We start from the raw sequence: 19577 nt of genomic DNA on the forward strand, positions 1-19577 counted from the left end.
ATTGTTAAATAAAACACTTGCTTCAGGTCTCTGGCTTTAACCTGCAAAAAAGGTGCCCCTCAAATTAAGTCAATAATTAGGCAAAGAAAAAAAAAGTTATTTCAAGCTTTGGTACTATACATGAAAAGTTAAAAAAACACAAAAAAAACCTTAGCTGTTCTCTCAATATAATATAAATATAAAATTTTTGTTGTGTTATGTTTTCTAAAAATATATGAAAGACTAGTTTGGTGACTGTTTTGTTGCGGTGAAGAAATTGCACTGGAATTATTTTCTTGTAGTTCACTCGGCTTTGTAAAAATATCTATTGGTCACCCTACACACATGAAGCAACGTTCAGAAAAATGAGCAGACATACAGCATATAGGGGAAAAAAATCAAGTTAACACTCTTTTCATTTCCCTTCAATTAGACTTAATTGCTAATTTAATCTTCCACCGGGAGGCCATTAGAAAAGAAAAACTGAGCACAGGCATGTAAACACATTAAACACCAAAGACATTATTGTACTTATAATGTCCTCTTAAACACTCACAGAGCAAGCGCTGCTTTTCATAAAGTCGAAAAAGGAAAGATTTCGAAAAAGCTGTACCTTTGCTTTTAGCTAGAAGAGCAGGTGGAAGTGGAGAGGAAACAGTCCACAGCCAGAGCCAAGACACACATACAAGGAAAAGTCAAATAAATTGAGTGAGTCCTCACATACAGCACATCATTGTCTTCAGATTTTAGGAATACATGAGTAGGTAGCATTCTCATGAGCAGTTAGTCGACCATCTTGCGGACAAGCTTTTGTTTTTGTTTCATCCATCAGTTCTATTGAAAACCAGTAGTGAAATATAAAAAAAGAAAGCAATTTATTACAGAAAAAAAAACCTGTAATGCCGCACCTCTAAAGATATAATTTCTCCCAAAGCACTGTATGAAGTTGGTCAAATTCTTGTTAATGAACATCGTGCCTGTGATTAGCCGGCAACCACCAAGGTGTACCTCACCAACAACCGTGGAACAGCTCCAACATGCGCGCAACCTTTGTGAGGAGGAGCGGTTCAGATAATGGATGGATGAATATCGTGCATCTCCAGACATTACCGGGTTTTTTTTTTTAAATCTCAATATCCGGTTTGTTGAAAAAACATAAATTCATTCAATCTCTGTACCGCTTATCCTCACTGGGGTCCCGGCCGGGTGTGCTGCAGCCTATCAGAGCTGACTTTCGGTGAGAGGTAGTTTGCACCCTGAACTGGTCGTTTGGAGATTCCTGCTTTTCACTGGACCATGGTATTTGGGTTTCATCTATTACAAGGCTTTTGTTTGTGCCCAGATTATATAATCTGCTCATGAGAACACGCTTCATTTGCATCAAATGATGTGCAGTTGCAATTGCACATCAAAAATCACTTCAACCATGCAATCACATCAACCAACCATTTATTATCACCTAATTTGGAACAACAAAGCACATATTTTTAATGTTGTGCTTCTGTGCAAAAGAGGATCTGACCAATAGATTTTTGGATGTATAGTATATGAAAGAAAATCAAATATTCTCATTTTATAATATTCTAATCTAATAATATTTCGATTTCTTCTCTGCTGATTTTTCTGTAGTTATGAAACCAATTGTCTGACCTATTACTTCAGGTGGACATCGAAACCTGTCTGTTAGTCCGGATAGAAGGTTCGTTAGTCCATTGCTGACACGCCACTGACCAAAACTTCAGGTTTTCTACCGGACAGACGACTGATGCTAACTTTGAAAAACTGACGGAATCTGTGCCGATGGTAGCAATTTTTGTTTTTCAAATTCAAAATAAATTGATATTTTGGAGATAAAAAAAAAAACCTTGCAATTATGTTTATGAATTTGATGAATAATTTGTTTTTATTTTCATTTTACACAATTTTCCAACGTCATGAGAATTGGGTTTTGTACTTGCTGCTTACGACTGTATCTACAGTACTTATAACTAAAAGAACAACTATCTATCACTAAATACCTTGGCAGTTAACTTAGATAACATGTAAGTACGCAATGGCAATGAAAACAAATATCACACATGACAGACAGAGGGTAAAGAGAATCATACCTTGTTCTGCCATCATGTGTGCAAGGCCTTGAAAACATGATAGAGAGAGGAAGAAGAAGAAAAAAGTGGAAGAGAACACTTAAGCACGTTTCCAATACACTTTGGTATTGTGATGACATAATTTTCCAGAGAGGGAAAGAATAACATCAGACCACGCTAACAGGTAACACAAAGCTCCCCGTTTCTTCAGAAGAAGAAACATCTGATACATCAGAGTAATATAAACCTCCTGATTCCTCACCGTTACTAACCTTCAGTTAAACTGTATGTAGTCGTATCTAATTTCAGATTTTGTTTTGGATTCTGCGGTGGAGTTCACAGCATAATTTGGGACAAAGAAAAATAAAATGTTCACCTTCAACGATACAACCTCATGCAAAGGCTTTGTGGTGGTTATAACAGATTATGAATACTTCAACAATTTAGAAACAATCTATAAATAATAATGTCTAATGGATAAGATTTATCAAACCTTGATTTATCCGATTTTGGATTTAATAAACAAAAAACAGTGTCCAGTCCACTCCAAACTCCCCATTATATATAGAGTAGTTTTTGAAGTTTGTTAGCTCCAGAATTGGCCACTATTGATTACCGACGCAGTGGCGCAATCAACAGACAGAGGAGCTTCTTGCTCCTCAAAACAGGGAACACGACACGGAATTTGTTCTCACGCCGTCATTTTAAGGAGCATCTCAATTGTGTTAAATGCACAATGAGGAGCGAGCATCAAGGAGCTTTCACGGGCGAACTTAAATCAATCTGACGTATCCTCTGCAAAAGTCATGTAGCTCCTTGATTGGAACATGAAAACGGGCATGTATCAACGATACTGTCAACAATGCAGGACTTCAAAGTGAATATTTTTATGAGCATAAGGGGCACTTAAAAATCTTAAATTTACCCCAAAGTGGACGGGCTGCCTAATAACGCGACGTCCCAAGGGCGTTCACCGAGTTCCAAAATATGTAAATATGAGTTTGATGAACACTGCGCTTGGCTGACTCTGAGTATTGCTTGCCAACACACTGCTTATACAGACAAAAGGCGTACTTGACGGACGACAGCATGCGGAAGTGAAAGAGGACGCTTAAAGGCATGCCCCCAGTAGGTACTGCAGTGCAGCAAAAAAAAAACTCAGAGCTCGCTTTCATTCCGGGAAGCTTCACGAAGGAACTCCAACTATTGGACATCAGTGTAAACAAGGCGTTCAAAGTGAAGTTGCGAGCAGCGTGTGAGCGATGCGTGACTGATGGCGAACACAGCTTCACAAAGACTGGAGACACCCCCAATGAGTTACGCCAAAATTTGGGAATGTATTGCGGCTGCAGCTAACCGCTAGCACGTCAACTGCTAATGTGTCGGCTTGCATTGTTCCAACTTTCACAAAAGCTCTCATCTGCATGTGGATTTGTGTATATACTTTGTATATTCGGATAGGTTTGCTTTTTCCGGAATGTCTGCTGCTAATGTTATACATTAACGGTTACATTACGCCGCCTCCTCGGTGTGATCTTTGGGACAGTGCTTGGTACCAAAAACAATTGATTGCACTTTTTATGGTTACTACACTGAACCAAACCTGTTGGCGGGCTTTTTTTTTTTAATTCCAACTCACCTGGTGTTTTGCTGCTCACCTCTGAAACAGAAGACAGAGAGACAAGCAAACAAGGGAAGAATTAGACACACTCTTATGGCTTGCATGTTGACTGTCATGCAAATAATAACACTCTTCATGATTCATACAAATGGCTGGCAGTGAGCGCAGCCATGTGTATGTTTGGTACTGTGCAATAAAGACCTTGCAGTGAGAAGTTAAATCACAGAACAATCTTGTTCGAGTGTTAATAATTAGTGTGAAAATACCAAGAGGGAAAATTTATTTCGAACCAACAATAACATCCACAATGCTTCCCCTTTCTTTCCTCTTTGCAGACAAATAACCTCATCAATCAGTTTCTGACAATTATGGTGACAATTAAGAGGAAGAATTTTTAACAAAGGAATTGATTAGGGACAAAATATAGTTTAAGAGTTAAGATGATTGCAAAATATGAATAAATATACAACAACAAAAAACTCAGCCAAAAGAACACGTTTATTTTCAGTCAAATCAAGTTGTGTCAATGTAATATGAAAGCTAATTATTTAAGATGCATTTGATTTCCTTGGCAGGGACTAATTGGATATGTGTGACTGTTAATATGAACACAAGCAGATGGAAATCAATCAGATATGCCATAACTATTAATTGGTTTTAAAATGACAACGAGTGTAACGGTATTCCAACATGAAATTACTTGGTCAAATGGTCATCTGAAAGGCGTGCGTGTGTGTGCGAGTGAATGTCAAAATTAATCTGCAATCATTTCTTGAAAAGAGTGTATGTATATATATATATATATATATATATTTTTTTTTTTTTTTTTTTTAAAGTCTTCCTTCAAAAATAAAATTTCTTAGTGACTCCCGACATTTGAACAGTGGGTATGTATAAATAAATGTCAGTAGTTTTATATGAAAACGTATATATAGGTTTTATTTTTTTTTTCCTGTTGTATCATCATAAAGAAAGTGAGAATTTCCATAATTATATGGTAAATAAAACATTGGTACAACAAAAATGTCTAATGTAAATGAGTTTTGCGTGACTCTATTATACTCTGTCCCTCTCTCTTGGGTAATGTTCACATTGCTCTTAAATGTTTTCAGTTACTCTAAGTAATCTAATCTGGAGTTTTATCACTGGCTTTCTCTTCCTTCATCAATTTTACTTATCCACCTCAGCACTTCCGCCAATTTCCTGTTGTTTCTGACTTCATTAATTAATCATTGATTAAAGAGTACCAGAGCTCATCTTGTTCACACTGGTCCTAATCGGATATTGCCACAGCAGCTAAATTGCACAGCAGAACTGCATACACAGCACTTACTCTGTATGTAATCCAACCAAAACACATTTGTAAATAAGTTGTTTTCAAGGAAACAATTTGATTTCATCATATAATCGTATCTCATTTAATGAGATTATAAACTGGGGCAATTTCTAGAACACTACACTACCATGGAATGTAGCAAGAAAGTAACGACATTAATGTTTCAGTTTGTAGTTTTTTGTTGTTAAGAATGTTTCATAAAGAAAAAAATCACGAAGCTTCAAACCCTAGGCAGGTAACATTAAGTATCTAGGCATTCATTTCTTGTCCAAACCTCCTGAGTTAATTTAATCAACTTGAATGAAGTTGAAAAAGATCTTTGTTGACTTGACATGCGTCTCCACATCTCACTTCTGAAACAAATATGGTGATAATTAAAACTACTTCAATTCAATTATTTTTCAATACAAATTCACATTGACCTCGTTGCCTTGACAAATTTCTATTCTAACAATAAGAGAAAGCGAATCGGCCTTCAGAAAAATATATCCGCTGGGGCATAGGACATATCAACCTCCAGGCACTATTATTTAGCTAGTCAATTCCTTTACTTCTTGAAATTAATAAACCCAAATAAGGAGCATCAGTATTGTCTTGAACAAGAATATAATTGTAATTCCACCAAACTTTTATAAATACCAGTTATGAGCAAATGTCTCAAAAGCGACAACTTTTACAATAACACTTCAATCGTATCCACAGAGTCTAAAAAGTCGGAAAAGGCTAGGGGGCCACAGAATCCTGGGTTAAGAACTTTTATAATCTCCCCATCTGGCATCATCTTGATTTAGAAATGAACAAAATATATCTTCAATTCAGCACTTGGGAACAAAGTGGATTTGAACATCTGTATCAATTAAAAATTAATACAATACTTGTGACTTTCCAGGACATGACTAATAGACGCATGCTAAAGCCAAGTTGCATTAGTGAAAAAATTGCATTGAGTGGAAATGATGCGCTAAAGAGTCGACTCTTAAAGTTACGCTGTTTAGTGTGAGTTGAGTTCATGAATGGAAACTATGGAGTGTGCACGTGCCAGTGGATGCCAGCTTGCATTTTGCAAAAGTACGTTAATGTGAATTCAAGCATCAGGCAAGGCTGCGCAGTCCTCCTGCTTGCATGGATTTTCTCTGGATACACCGGTTTCCTCCCACATTGCAAAAACATGTATGGTTGGTTAATTCAAGAAATTAAACTGCCTGTGGGTTTGACTGTGAGTATAAATGGTTGTTTGTGTGAACCATCCATTATTTGTTCCGCTTCTCCTTGCGAGGGTCGCGGAGGGGGGCGGTTGCTGGAGCCTATCTCAAGTGTCTTCGGGCAGTCGACAGGATACACCCTGAACTGGTTGCCAGCCAAAGGCGAACAACCATCTGCTCTCACACTCACACCTAGGGACCATCAACCTAGCATGCATGATTTTGGAATGTGGGAGGAAATCTAGAGAAAACGCAGGCACGGGGAAAACATGCAAACTCTACACAGGAAGGTGAGGATAAGCTTTACAGAGAATCAACGGAGATTTTCAGATATCTTTTGAAATTTTTCACATCTTACCAAATCAGAATGGATAAGGGGAATCAGGAATCGAATCAATAAGCTGTTTTGATAATGGAATCAAAATAGCTAAATTCTTATCCATCCCTACTTAGGATTTGAACGTGTCCTAAATTTTCTAAAGAGGGAAACTTTTTTCAATCCCCCAAAGCAGGAAATAAGACTCCAAAGTTTGAAATGTAATCTCTTGCACCAATTTATTCCACCAATCACAGAATAGGAGAAATACCTTTCTATGTTAACTGACCACCACTGCTAATCTAATATAAGGTACTGTGCTGTACTTCACAGGACACATACTACATAATACAGTATGCTCAATAGCCTTTTCTTAATCTGACACATAAACCGAAAACATTTATTTTCATTATCTATGGCTATGCACTCCCATTCAGCATTTCTGGTCAGTAGTTACGCAGAAACTCTCCTCTGTCTTCAACTGAATGATTCACTATCCAAACCTGCTGGAGGTCAAACAATGCACACAATAATTGCCAATCAGGTTTTAGGTGAGCATAACAGGCTGGGAGGTGGCTAGTCAATCGGCTTATGCCTAAACACCCGAGGCCAGGCCCCTGCTGCTTGGTCAGATCCCAGAGGTTGAGGCACTGGTCTTCATGCTAAGGCCAAGTGTGCCATGCCTCCGTTTTCCTGCACAACAACCCTGGAAAGCTCGGACAGCTCCAATGGCTAATGTGACAATGTTGATTCAATAGCAAGTCTCCGTAGTCACATGCCTTGGAGATTTTGTCATTTGTTGTGGGGCCACTCTCAACTTGCTATACATAATTATCTCAAAATTCTGAACTGTCTTCTGATTTCCGCAAAAAAAATCTTACTAGCTGTTTTGGCACTCCATGGCCTCTCCCGCCATATATTGTGAGTGCTGACTAGCTCACTGCCACTGTCCTATCTCATCCTGACCTGTCCAATCATGTCTTAAACTGTTGCTCGATGCATAGCTTGCTCAAAGGGTGGAGCACTGATTTCTTAGACAATAGAATCCAAATCACATGTAATGACACAGTTGTCATGTACCATTTCATACTGTTACTTTTGGCTCTTTTTTGCTTCTGCTCTCTCTTTTGTCTCCATTTGTCAGTACTCCGGTTTCCTCCCACGTTCCAAAAACATGCATGGTAGGTTATTGGGACACTGTAAATAGGTCCAAGGTGTGAGTGTGAGACCTGATGGTTGTTTGTCTTAGCGTGCCCTGCGATTGTCTGGCAGCCAGTTCCGGGTGTACCCCAGCTACTGCCCGAAGACGGCTGGGATAGGCTCCAGCACCTTGTGAGGAAAAGCGGCTCAGATAATGGATGGATGAATATTCAGAGGTGCTGGAGAGGCGGGTCCGTCGGGAAGTAAAATCTCAGAATCACAAGGCGCAGTGTGCTTTTCACCTTAGCGGTGGAACAGTGGAAACCTTGGCAATGTCTTCCAGTGAGCCTGTGAGTTCACCCAACCAGTCTACATGTCTTTTGTGGACTTGGAGAAGGCATTCAACGATATATCCCCTGGAGTGCTTGGTGGATGTTTGAGAATATTTGGTTTGGTGACCTCAGTATGACGTCTTTGAGGTTCTGTTGAATTCATAAAGCCGTAATCTTCAACTCTCCGTGGAGCGATTTGCAGCCGAGTGTAAAGCGGTTGGGATGAGAATCAGCACCTTAAAATCTGAGACCATGGTCCTCAGTCGGAAGGTTGAGGAAGAGAGCTCTCTTCAGGTCGAGGAGGAGTTCCTATCCCATGTGGAGGAGTTCGAGTATCTTGTTTACGAATGAGGAGAAAATGGAGCGGACACTTGAGGTCAAGAGTCACCAGTCTACCAACACCCCACAGAGATGGAGCACAATTTTGAGGAAGAAAATGTGCATATTCTCGACGGAGAGGAAAGAAGGTTTCAAAGAGGAGTGAAAGAGGCTAGTGACCAACTAACTTGAGGAGCCTGACACCACCTACCCTTAAATGCAATGCCAAAAAAACAGACCCCATCGACTACCGAGGCTGCACCATTACCTTTTTACAACTGAATGGGATTTAAATGATGGCGTCTCCACCCCATGACTTGTTGACTGGCAAAAACCAAAGCATTTGGCGTTTTGCATTCCAAAAGAATTACACCATTTGTGGTTGTGGCGTGCCGCCAACTTGGAATATAAATAGTTGGCTTTTCTATACCAACTTAGGCGCGTGCATTCCGAACCAAGCCTCGTAGCATGAACTGATGAAGCCTACATGGATGAGTGGTGAGACGTCTTCAAAGACAAACAGCATTCCAGTTGTCATCCATTCAAAGCTTTGAGAATGATAAGTGTCAGCTTCCGGTCCTGGAGGCTCGCTTTCCTGTATGTTTTGCCATCTCTCCTGGCTGCAACACATCTGCTTCAATGGATCAGGATCATTATCAGGCACCTTCAAAGCTTCCTGATGAACTGATGATTAAGTCAATATTTGCAAACAAAAACAATGAAGTTTATCAGTTTCAACATTAAATATCTTGTCTTTGCAGTGTATTCAGTTGAATATCGATTGAAAATGATTTGTAAATTGTATTCTGTTTTCATGGTTTACATAACATCCCAATTTAACAAGACTATGTAAGTGTAGTAATATTGTGGTTTGCAAAGGGATAGTGTATTGCCGTTTCAAGGTACTGATGGTGGAAGCGGACTTAAGGAAGAATAGGTAATGAAGAAAAGCTAATGGGGGTCCTAATAAATTAATTGAAATTAAATCTGCACAGCATGAGTCGTCTTCGGGCAGTAGGTCGAGTACACCGTGAACAACCACTCACAGGGCACACAAAGACAAACAAACATCAACACTCACAAACATATCTCGGGACAATTTAGAGCAGGGGTGTCAAACTCATTTTTGTGGACGGGCCACATCGTAGTTGTGGTTTCCCTCAGAGGGCCGGTATGACTGTGAACCCATATAAATTGATTGGAAAGCCAGTTTTGAAATCAGAAGCTAGTAAGTAATTGTTCAACAATTTTTCAATTTATTTTAAAAGGGGAGGATTGGTAATAAATAAATGGCAATATCTCATATCTCAGTGTTGTTAAAAGTGAAGAAAATATGCTAGAAACAGGAAGTTGATGCAGATGATTTGCCCTTTGCGGGCCACATAAAATGAGGTTGCGGGCCAGATCTGGCCCCCGGGCCTTGAGTTTGACACATGTGATTTAGAGTGTTCAATCAATGGATCCGGGGGGGGAACAGTATAACCTGGAGAAAACCCACACAAGCACAGAGGGAGAACATGCAAACTCCACACGGGAAAGCCAAATCCCGGATTCGAAACCTGGACCTTTGTACTGTGAGGCAGATGTGCTAACCAGTCGTCCACTGTTTCACCGAGTCAAAAATGATTTTAAAATGAATTCTTAGTCAACTGAAAAATGTTTCCGTAAAAAATCTGTACCTTGTGGCTAATGATTACTTTCAGGAGTAAGTTTATTGTTAACTCAAAGATGTGTAAAAACGAGTATTGATTGTGAATAAATAAATAATTTAATTTTTATTCCTTTTTTTTTCCCGAACTGCTTATCCCCACAAGGCAGGATACACCCTCTAAGGAGAATTTCGAGAGTTCAATTAGAGTGTTCAAACCTGCCATGTATGTTTTTGGAATGAGGAAACCAGAGCACCAGTGTGCTGTGAGGTGGATGCGCTAACTCGTCAACAACCGTGCCGTGTTAATATTATTTGATCTTTTTTAGTAATTGAATACTAGTTGTAAAGTGAGATTAATGAGTGGATAACGTAGATGTATGCAGCACCTTTCAATGGACCCAAGGACAACCTCATGCTATCCAATACAAATACAATAACTTTATCAAATGTTCTGCCTTCAAAAAGTTGAGAGAGCGGTATTAATATGTCAATTATTGTGATTGTAGTTTGCACTCATTCAGAACGGTTCTGAATTATTTTAGCATCTGTTCTGCTGAATATTTCATACAGATCCTGATTTATAAATTGCAAGTTGCTGTAATGTTGTAGCTGGTCAGTGAACGCAAGGGAGTGTTTTGTGTTTGGACTGCCGGGAGAAAACGCATTGGATGGTGAGGTTGTTGGGAAAACTGGGAGGCTGTTCAGCAGTGCACCACTCTAATTCCCAGCACAAAAGAATGTGATATAAAACACCTGACATCTTGTGATTAGATAATGAAAAGGGGCCTGGTGAGCTCCATTCTCTCAAGAGGCATCCTTATCAGTGACTGCAGAAGCAATGTCATTAGAATGTGTTGTACTGGCTAGCAGTATTTAGATTAGCTCTCAGATTTTACAGCTTGGTCTTTAGACACACACACACACACACATACACACACAAATACATACATGAGGGACAATCACAGTGAAACCCTGGCAAGCCGACAAAGTCAAACAACCCAGGAGCCTGCAACACTTGGCGCAATAGCTGAAACAATCCTTTGTACGGTGAAATGAAAAAAGATGAAAATGTATGACATTTTACATTTGAAGGTCATGATGGTAACATGTCAAATAGACACTGTGAAAGGCCTAATTTGGTATTCTTGTTGATTATTTGTGTTTCACGACAGCTGTCTGCCCAATTTGCTATTAAATGATCAACAATGGATCAGCCAAAAGGCCCAAGGCAGGCCGCGAGTAAGGACACAAACCATTAATAAGACACTTAATCAATCAGAGATTTGGCAACATGCCTAATCCACTCCCTGGATTTAAATGCCTCAGCAGACGTGCATGCTTTCCGTTTTGACGGTTGTAACAAAAATGAACAAGATGATGCGTTTGATGTGGAAAAATGTCAGTGGTGTCCTGTGTGTTAGTGGCACTTGAGGAAGGCGTTGTGGTATTAGTGAAAAGATGTAGAACTAGCAGTCCCAATACATTTATCTATACAGTACGCCTTGCAAAGAATTCTTATCAAAGTGTCATGATTATTTTTTAATTTATGATGGCCACATAGTGTTCGATGAATGCAAAAAAAAAAAAAGTCAACCAAGTAAAGTTTGTTACCTTCAGTGCAGAAGCGGCCCTTGTATTCTGTTTTGGAGCAATCGCAGACTGGCTGTCCGTCCACCACTGTGCATGTGCCGCCATTCTCACACGGGTTGACAGTGCACCACCCCTCAGACTCCAAGGGTACTTGAAGACTTCCCAGGAACAGAGGTTGTGACTTGCCATATTTCAGGTCTGTGATTGTGCCCTTGAAGGGCTGCGTGTTTCGCACCGTGGGCAACGTGAGTGCACCGCTGCGGATATCCTGAGGCACTCCACCCAGGAACAGGTCACTCACAATTTTCATGAACTGGCGCTGTGGCCGCACTTCATCTGCTTTGGCTTGACCATCCAGTGCGAGAACCGTGCGCAAGTTATACCTGCTTAGAGTCGCAAAGTGCCAGTTGTTGTCATCCACCCTTCTGTCGGACACAACTGTGGTTTCAGCACAGTCGATGCTGAAACGGAGCTGAAGTCGACCCTCAACCACAGACAGCTGCAGAAAGTCACAGTAACCTCCATCGTCAAAGTACAGCAGCAGTGCCTCTGAGAATTCTGTCTTGAACTGGAAGCTGAGATCACCGCGGATGCTGGCATCCCAGCGGAGGTAACGGGCCCACTGACCGGGTGTGCCTAAAAACTGCAGTCCCATACATGTGCTGAGGAACAACTGCAGCTTGATAGAAAAACTGAGGAGATCCATTCTTGCAAAAAAATATATTAATCCAACAGGATGTTTGATTGGAATGCAGTCTGGCTGGACTAATTAGGATTTTCTTTTATTGATATATTCAAATAAATTTTGTATCGCTATAAAAAAAATATATCTAAAGGGAGAAGGGCAGCAACAGGATAACAGTCGTTGCGGTTAACAGTCTTAAGGCCGATCACATCGGGAAATTGTTGAGTAGCTGGCAGGCATTGGTCTTTGCTTTCCTCCTGAGAGTCCAAAGATGGAGAGGAGGTAATGTTTTTGTTTTTTTTTGTTTTTTGTTTTCGTTTTTTTTTTTGTTTTTTTTTTTACACTTCAGTGCACATACTTTCAAGATCCATGGTGTAAGGCTCTGTTGGAAACAAGTCCTCTGGCTATACTGTTAAGCAGAACTTTCTCCTTCATGTTTCAGACTGGGAGTTTAAGCAGACGTGGGATCTGCTTGCTTCTCTTGACTCCATTACTGTCAAAAACAGAGAAAAAAAATTGGAGGTCACACTGGGTGAATAAGAAACGCACATCATGTCAAACTGTGTTTATAACCATCACTTTCAGTCAGATGATTTCATGACCGTACATTTTCAACCTGAAATTGAATTATCCAAAAGAAAACAAATGGCATTTGGAAGATGATAGTTAAAAGTGCACAAATCTACATATGACATATTCACCAAGGTAGCGTTTTAGATATGGAGCTTTGGGCGGATCTCATCCACCCCCGGGGCCTTGCCACGGAGGAGCTTTGTAACCAACTCAGTGACCTCCTCATTGGAAGGCATGTCTTTGGAATTGAGGTCTTCTAAGTATTCCCTCCACCGATTCACAATGTTCTGTGTTGAGATCAATAGCACCCCATCTCCACTATATACACCCATCACCCACCAGTAGGCAGATCAGCAAGTTTAAAAAAAGCAATTAAAAAAATTATACTTGCTCACCAATTACAATTATATCAGAAGATATTCAAAAGACTAAAAGATATATATTTATTCTAGGTGAGCCCTGCCAAAATGCTTTAACCCCCAACTTAACTACCCCCAAAATATATTTTATTTAAAAAGCGGATAAACTTTAAACATATCATGGAATGTTCACATGTTTACAAACAGACATGACTGGGGAGAGGCTCATCCTTAATTAGACAATGTGAATTGAAATGATTATAAAGCTAAGTGTAAAGAGTGTCAGTTGGAAAGTGTTTTCGATCACTCGTGGTGAGCTGTTAGACATTGTACTGCATATATCGAGAGAGCAACACTTCAGATATGTAAAAACAAAGAACCAAGCCTCCGTCTAACAGAGTTTTTTGACTCTATCATCTCCTGAAGCTGGTACAGTATGACGTGACGATTGATTTAGTTTTCTGGTTGGGCTTTTGCCACAACAAGATGTCAGTGTGTGGACGCAGCTTATTTTAGTAAACTTGTCGTTTGATTTTTTTTTTCAGGTAAGGGTTTAAAATGGAATGAATTCTCATCTATTTAATATACAGTGATATTAAATACACATTATTTTATATTGTCGCTGTCCCGCAGAAACCTCGTCTGTCCAAGAACTGTCTTTTTTTTTTCTTTTTTTTTCACGAATACTTATGGTCCGTTCCCACTTTGTCTGTAGTTTTTATGCAATTTTAGCTGATTTAAAAATGTGAAAATAACAAATCCACAAATACAAAACACCAATACACTGTGGCTCATGAATGTAAGTTATGTTTGAGACGTGTTGCAGAATTGCGGAAAAACTACTTCAGTTTTCTCATTCTGCGGGAGTTGTGTGGTGTAATTGCAGTGGTGAGCATATGTATGATGATAAAGTTTATTTCATTTTATATATATATATATATATATATATATCCACACCAGACAGACTTACCGACCGTTCGAAAATCTAAATTATATTCTTGCTTTTTTAACCCACCAAAGGTGGCCGGTTAAGGCCTTCAAGGCCTTCTCTGCTGGCCTAACATAACCAAGAAATCATGATCATATTTTTCACACTGATGTCATATTATATTCTAGTGTTGTATTTTATCCAATCCGAATTCAGCTTGCTCGTGTTGCCAGGCAGATTTCACAGTACCAGTAGGACGCACTATTCGTCCGAGGCCTTCAGATACAATTGTGCGGGCATCTGTTCTGTCAAAGTCAATGAGCTTTCAGAGTTGATGGACAGTTGCGATAGCCAGTCAGATCTCAAGCTGATGACAGTAAGGTTCGCTGGATTAACTTGGCGAGCTTGTTTAAAATCGATCCATGTGACGCTTCGTTGCGGAAGGACTCTCATTTGTCACAGAGGTAAGTCTTCGTTTGATCATAATATCCACTTAATTTATGGTTAGTTGTCATGTTTTATTGCATCTCTATGGCTTTTGACCTTTAAGAAGGTTTTTTTAATATGTTGTAGGGCAGCCTTTTTACTTTTGTGGCCATTTCAAAGGTTTTTTGCACAGTGGGGGCTCCACATTCTCAGACTTTGAAATACTCGGCTGCCGCCGGCTTTGTGTTCGTACGATCTGAATTAAATCCAGCATTAAATCAGAGATTGAATTAATTTTTTAGGTAATATTATGCCCTTTAGCCTCTTCCACAGGTGAAAGACTATGGGAAGGGAGGACCATGTACCCGTCCTTTTGATGTAGGCCCAGCCGCGAGGCACTTGTCATTGAGCCCCTAAATCCAGACTTGGCTCCAGACAGGGAGGGAAAACAAGGTCCACTGATTTTGTTCGTCATTGGTGGGTTTTAACCCATGCTATATTTGGTCACTCACCTAAAATCTGTCATGACCTTCTCAGGGGTATAAAGCTCCATATTTGTCTAACTTAGCTCCTAGGTTCAATGGGAAACACAAACCCCTCACCATGATAAGTTAACGACTCAGAGAGGAGTAAACAACATTATATTTTATATATATGATTATATAACAGGGTGAGCATTCTGCTTGTAAAAAAAAAAATTGGTTCTATTGCAGATGGCTCACAGTTAACGTAGTATTTGGCTGGAAGTCAACAATCTTAATTAAAATTGCCTTGATAGTGCTGCATTTTTCCTCTCTCACAAAGGTTGTTCGGAGTTATCGGTCATCTGCCGGGTAAATTAATTCCATTATTCTCATGGCAAAGCATGACTATCAGTCAGCCAGGCAGAACGCCTTTTATCTGATGATGAGTCTGGAGAGACAGCTTTCTGCTGAATCTAACTGAATCCAAGAGAGACACTCTCATACTGTATCTACACTGTAAATGAGAGTGAGAGCAGGTGCCATGGCTGAATTTCAGGCTGGAAGAGTTAAAGTTCTCAGGTCTCCTTTTACACTGATGTTACACAGCGTACAACAGACTTGTACCTGAAGCTGTCATTGCAAAGAGGCCAGTCAAGGGTGGATTTCAAAAGAAAACTTCCATCCAACCATCGATTTTCTGAACAGCTTGTCCTCACAATTGTCCTTGGTGAGCTGGAGCCAGTCCCAGCTGAATTTGGGTGAGAGGCGGGGTACAGCCTTAAAGGGACACTTGATGCATCTGAACATTGGCAGTTATACAACAGGTATGCTTGTAAAAATCATATCAGTACTAAAATTCATACACCAAAAAGACTCCGCAGTGATTTAAGCGCTTTTTGTGGTGAGATTTACGACAAAATGCCATGACCACTTTTGTTGTTCAGCTTGTAATTTTTTCCATCTGAGCTGTCTACAACACAGCAGGGTGCCAAGCATTGTAATATTTCTTGGTTTGTCAGTTCTGTTGTTTAAAACGGCGACCAATCGTCAGCAAAATTCAAATGTACTTATAACTCTTGTCCTCTTCAACCTGTGAAGAACCATCACAAAATCGAAAACAGCATGCCGATTGATTCTCCACTTACACAGGCTTAAGCGGGCAAGTGCACTAGTTATATTTCGGACATTAAGCTATGCTAAAATTTTGTTAAATCTCAGGAGGCAGCCGGTGACTGTTGGCGGGCAGGCATGGATGTAACCACCTGCCTGCCGCTGCAGAGGTGTTAAAAGTAACAGGGCTGCTAAAGGCAACAATTGGCTTTTTGGTAGCTAAACAGACGAGCTTAGCAGAACAGCTTCTTACAGTCCAGACGTGCAGCTCTGTGCCATTAAGTAGGTTCGCCACCACATGCAGTCGTCAGCATCGCATTGCTAGTGGGCGATGATTTCCGATAAACACTTCATCGACAAACCCTGGAGGTGGTCACTTTGAGCGTTTCATGAGCGACATCTGCTTTTGGTTCGGGAGCTTCAATGTCGGATTGCGAGCTTCACAATGCAGCAAAAGCTGGATTTTGAAAACATCCAGCAGGCCCGCACACAACCCTAGTGTGGATATGTAGTGCAGAAAATTGATGGATGGATGGACAGTCTTTGAAAAATTCAGAAAACCAAAGTTCCAGCAAGGAGGCCTACTCAAAACCGAGTGTGGCCACACTGGACCCGTCGTTTTCGGATCAGTGGGGTCGGCGTAGCGCCGATTGGTCTTGGTGAAAAAAAATAAGTCAAGTTAATGCTTGCGGATTCAATTATCATACATAAAAACTTAAGAACAAACTTAACTTCAGGAAAAGCCTCTCGGAACGTATGTTGTTAGCATATCTTGGTGACTTATTAAAGAATACAAGACATGCCAGAAACTGCACGTAAAATGCTTATTTCCTCATTGTCTTGTAAGTCAGCCATGGAAAGGCGAATCATTTTGTGATGTTTTCAGAGGTTGAAGTGGGCCTCAGTAGACTTACATTTGAGCATGTATGGTCCGGTTATTTTGGAATTATTAGCAACATATTAACATTAACTTTGAATGGACAAATTGTAATCATCGAGACATGGAGGGATGCGAGGGGGCATGGCCATAAGCCTTATTTGTAGGGGGTGGATTTTAAATCGTTATTTGTTTGCTGATTTCTCCAAAATAAATAAATAGAAAATGCAAGCTAATATACTTTTCCTGAAAAGAGAATACATAAATTGAGCTTGTTATTGAAAAATGGACCATACTGGTTGGATTATCCCTATAAATTTCCATCCATCTATCATCTGTTCCGCTTCTCCTCACAAGGGTCGCGGGGGGTGCTGGAGCCTATCCCAGCTGTCTTCGGGCAGGAGGCGGGGTACACCCAGAACTGGTTGCCAGCCAATTGCAGGGCACACAGAGACGAACAACCATTCGTGCTCACACTCATACCGAGGGGCAATTGAGAGTGTTCAATCAACCTGCCATGCATGTTTTTGGAATGTGGAAGGAAACCGGAGTACCCAGAGGAAACCCACGCAGGAACGAGGAGAACATGGAAACTCCACACAAGAAAGCCGGAGCCGAAGCTCGCACCTCTGAACTGTGGGGCCATCGTGCTAATATGTCGGCCACCGTGCGGCCCCTCCGTTTAACTGGTCGCCAGTCAAAAAAAAAAAAAAAAACATTATGATGGGTCTGTTCAAAATGTTTAAATGTGCAGCAGATGAAAAGCCATGACTTGCATTTATCTTTCCTAGTTTAAACTATTTTAACAAGACTGATCCCCACTATAGCTTGTGTGGTATCTCCAAACCAGTGTAACGTAAATGAACCTGTTTTATAAGGTAAGTCCTCAAAAACAGGCAACCCAGCAAATCTGTTGATCACGATCATGCAAGAGGAGTTTGCCGACACATCGGGCCAATATACCACTACACCATCAGCATTTTAGCTATAAACGATTTGAACCTAAATACTTGCCCCATGAGACTCAATTTTCCCTATTCAGTAGCTCAAAGCAAACCCAAACAAAGATATGATTTCCACAGATGAACTGTCACATAATAATAAATTACATGTAGGCATGGGCCTGTTACTGGTTTCAAGGAAGACTGTAATTTGAAAGTCTTTACTTTCGCTCAATACAAAATCCGAAGCTTATGGGTGAATACCGCGTCTACGGCAGCGGCATAAGACAAATTTGTACGTCTCGGAATGCGCCGTGGTCTATCATTAATCGACACTAACACAGTAAATCATAATTAGGGTAAATATCTGTATGAATACAATTTGATCAAGAGATAAGTGTCCATTGAATAACAAGTGCGGTGCTAACTGACTGTGCCTACTTGTATGTATAACAACAATAAATCAAATAAATAATAAGTATAAACTAGTGTTTATGGTGTGTGTTTTGTAAAAATGTTTAATTAGATTAGTTGTGACAAATGCTGTTGTCCTTGCCTGGGGTGGCGGGCTTCATGGGCCCAAAATTTACAATGCTCACATTTGATCCACACTTCCCTTGGTCGTGAGTTATCCAAGTATATCAATTTTCACGAATCACATTATCAAGTATCACAAGCATTATTTTTTTTAAGAACACTTACAACCCTCCCCATTTCAGAAAGCCATTAACAAGCTATTAGCATTTAGCTTTAAAGCTAGCACTAATGCAATCAAAACATCAATTTAAACTAGAGAAACTCTTAGAGCTTACAACATTATGGCTGCTGCAAAAAAATATTTGTGATGAAAAGTTTTGGGTCTGCAGAACAGACAGATTCAACGCAGAGGCATGAGGCTACACCAGTGAGCTGCATTTGTAAGTGAACTGTATTGATGACATCACCATAGCTCTTTTCTGATTGGTCAAACTGAGAGTTTTATAACGATTACTACTACTTTGTTACAACCATGCCTGGTCTCCAAACTTTTATTTGATTTATTATTTTGATTGTATTCATTTGAACTTGTGTTTAAGAAATCGATTGTGTTCAATAGAAACCACACATTTTACAGTTGTAATTGCAATATTGCAAAGTCATGATTTGCTCAAGCCAGAATCCGTCAGGATCTGAAGCTGGTTCATGCTTAATTCCCCGGAGATATTTGTGCAGGTCCTCTTCTGTTTCTTCTTCTTCTTCTAAGAATCCAGCAATCAGACATGTGAAATAGTTAAAGTGCACGCTATGTCTCACTGCTGCTCTCATTCTAAGAAAGCAACTCAATAGTCAAAACCACTCTGCCATCTTTCTGTCATCTATTCTGCTTTAAAGCTGCTTTTACAGGCTGTCACAAAAGAAGGCCTTTTTAATGTGTCACTCAATGATGTGGCATGGCAGCCGTCGCTCCATTCGGAGAGTGGGTCACCCAGTGAGCCAAGGGTCGCAAGTCTCTGCCCACTGTCGACGTGCCCATTGCCAAGACACTGAACCCCAAAGCTCCCTCCAGGTCGGCATTGAAAATGAACTATTCTCAATTTACCTCATCAGAGAAATAAATTATGTGTGTGCAGTATTTTAACAGTGGCATGTTTCTTTCTTGTAG

The 19577-nt window shown here is 40.1% G+C and overlaps 1 protein-coding gene across 12 annotated transcripts in view; it reads right to left on the reverse strand.

Annotated features, from left to right (window-relative positions):
- The window catches only part of nrxn3a (neurexin 3a), a 96774-nt gene that overhangs the window by 71945 nt on the left and 5252 nt on the right, over positions 1–19577 (reverse strand). For all 12 annotated transcript variants that reach the window (XR_015846202.1, XR_015846178.1, XR_015846198.1 and 9 more), the window contains exons 2-5: positions 11594–12750; positions 3706–3726; positions 2088–2114; positions 593–604 (exon numbers count right to left, since the gene is read on the reverse strand). Coding sequence is in view for 8 of the 12 variants with exons in the window: in XM_088311139.1 (XP_088167265.1) it covers positions 593–604; positions 2088–2114; positions 3706–3726; positions 11594–12278 (745 nt within the window). In the remaining 4 variants the exon portion in view is untranslated. The remainder of the gene's footprint in view (positions 1–592; positions 605–2087; positions 2115–3705; positions 3727–11593; positions 12751–19577) is intronic.

This window comes from Idiotropiscis lumnitzeri, chromosome 1 (genome assembly GCF_059441095.1).
Source record: "Idiotropiscis lumnitzeri isolate Australia: NSW breed Sydney's pygmy pipehorse chromosome 1, RoL_Ilum_1.0, whole genome shotgun sequence".
Classification (NCBI taxonomy): Eukaryota; Metazoa; Chordata; class Actinopteri; order Syngnathiformes; family Syngnathidae; genus Idiotropiscis; species Idiotropiscis lumnitzeri.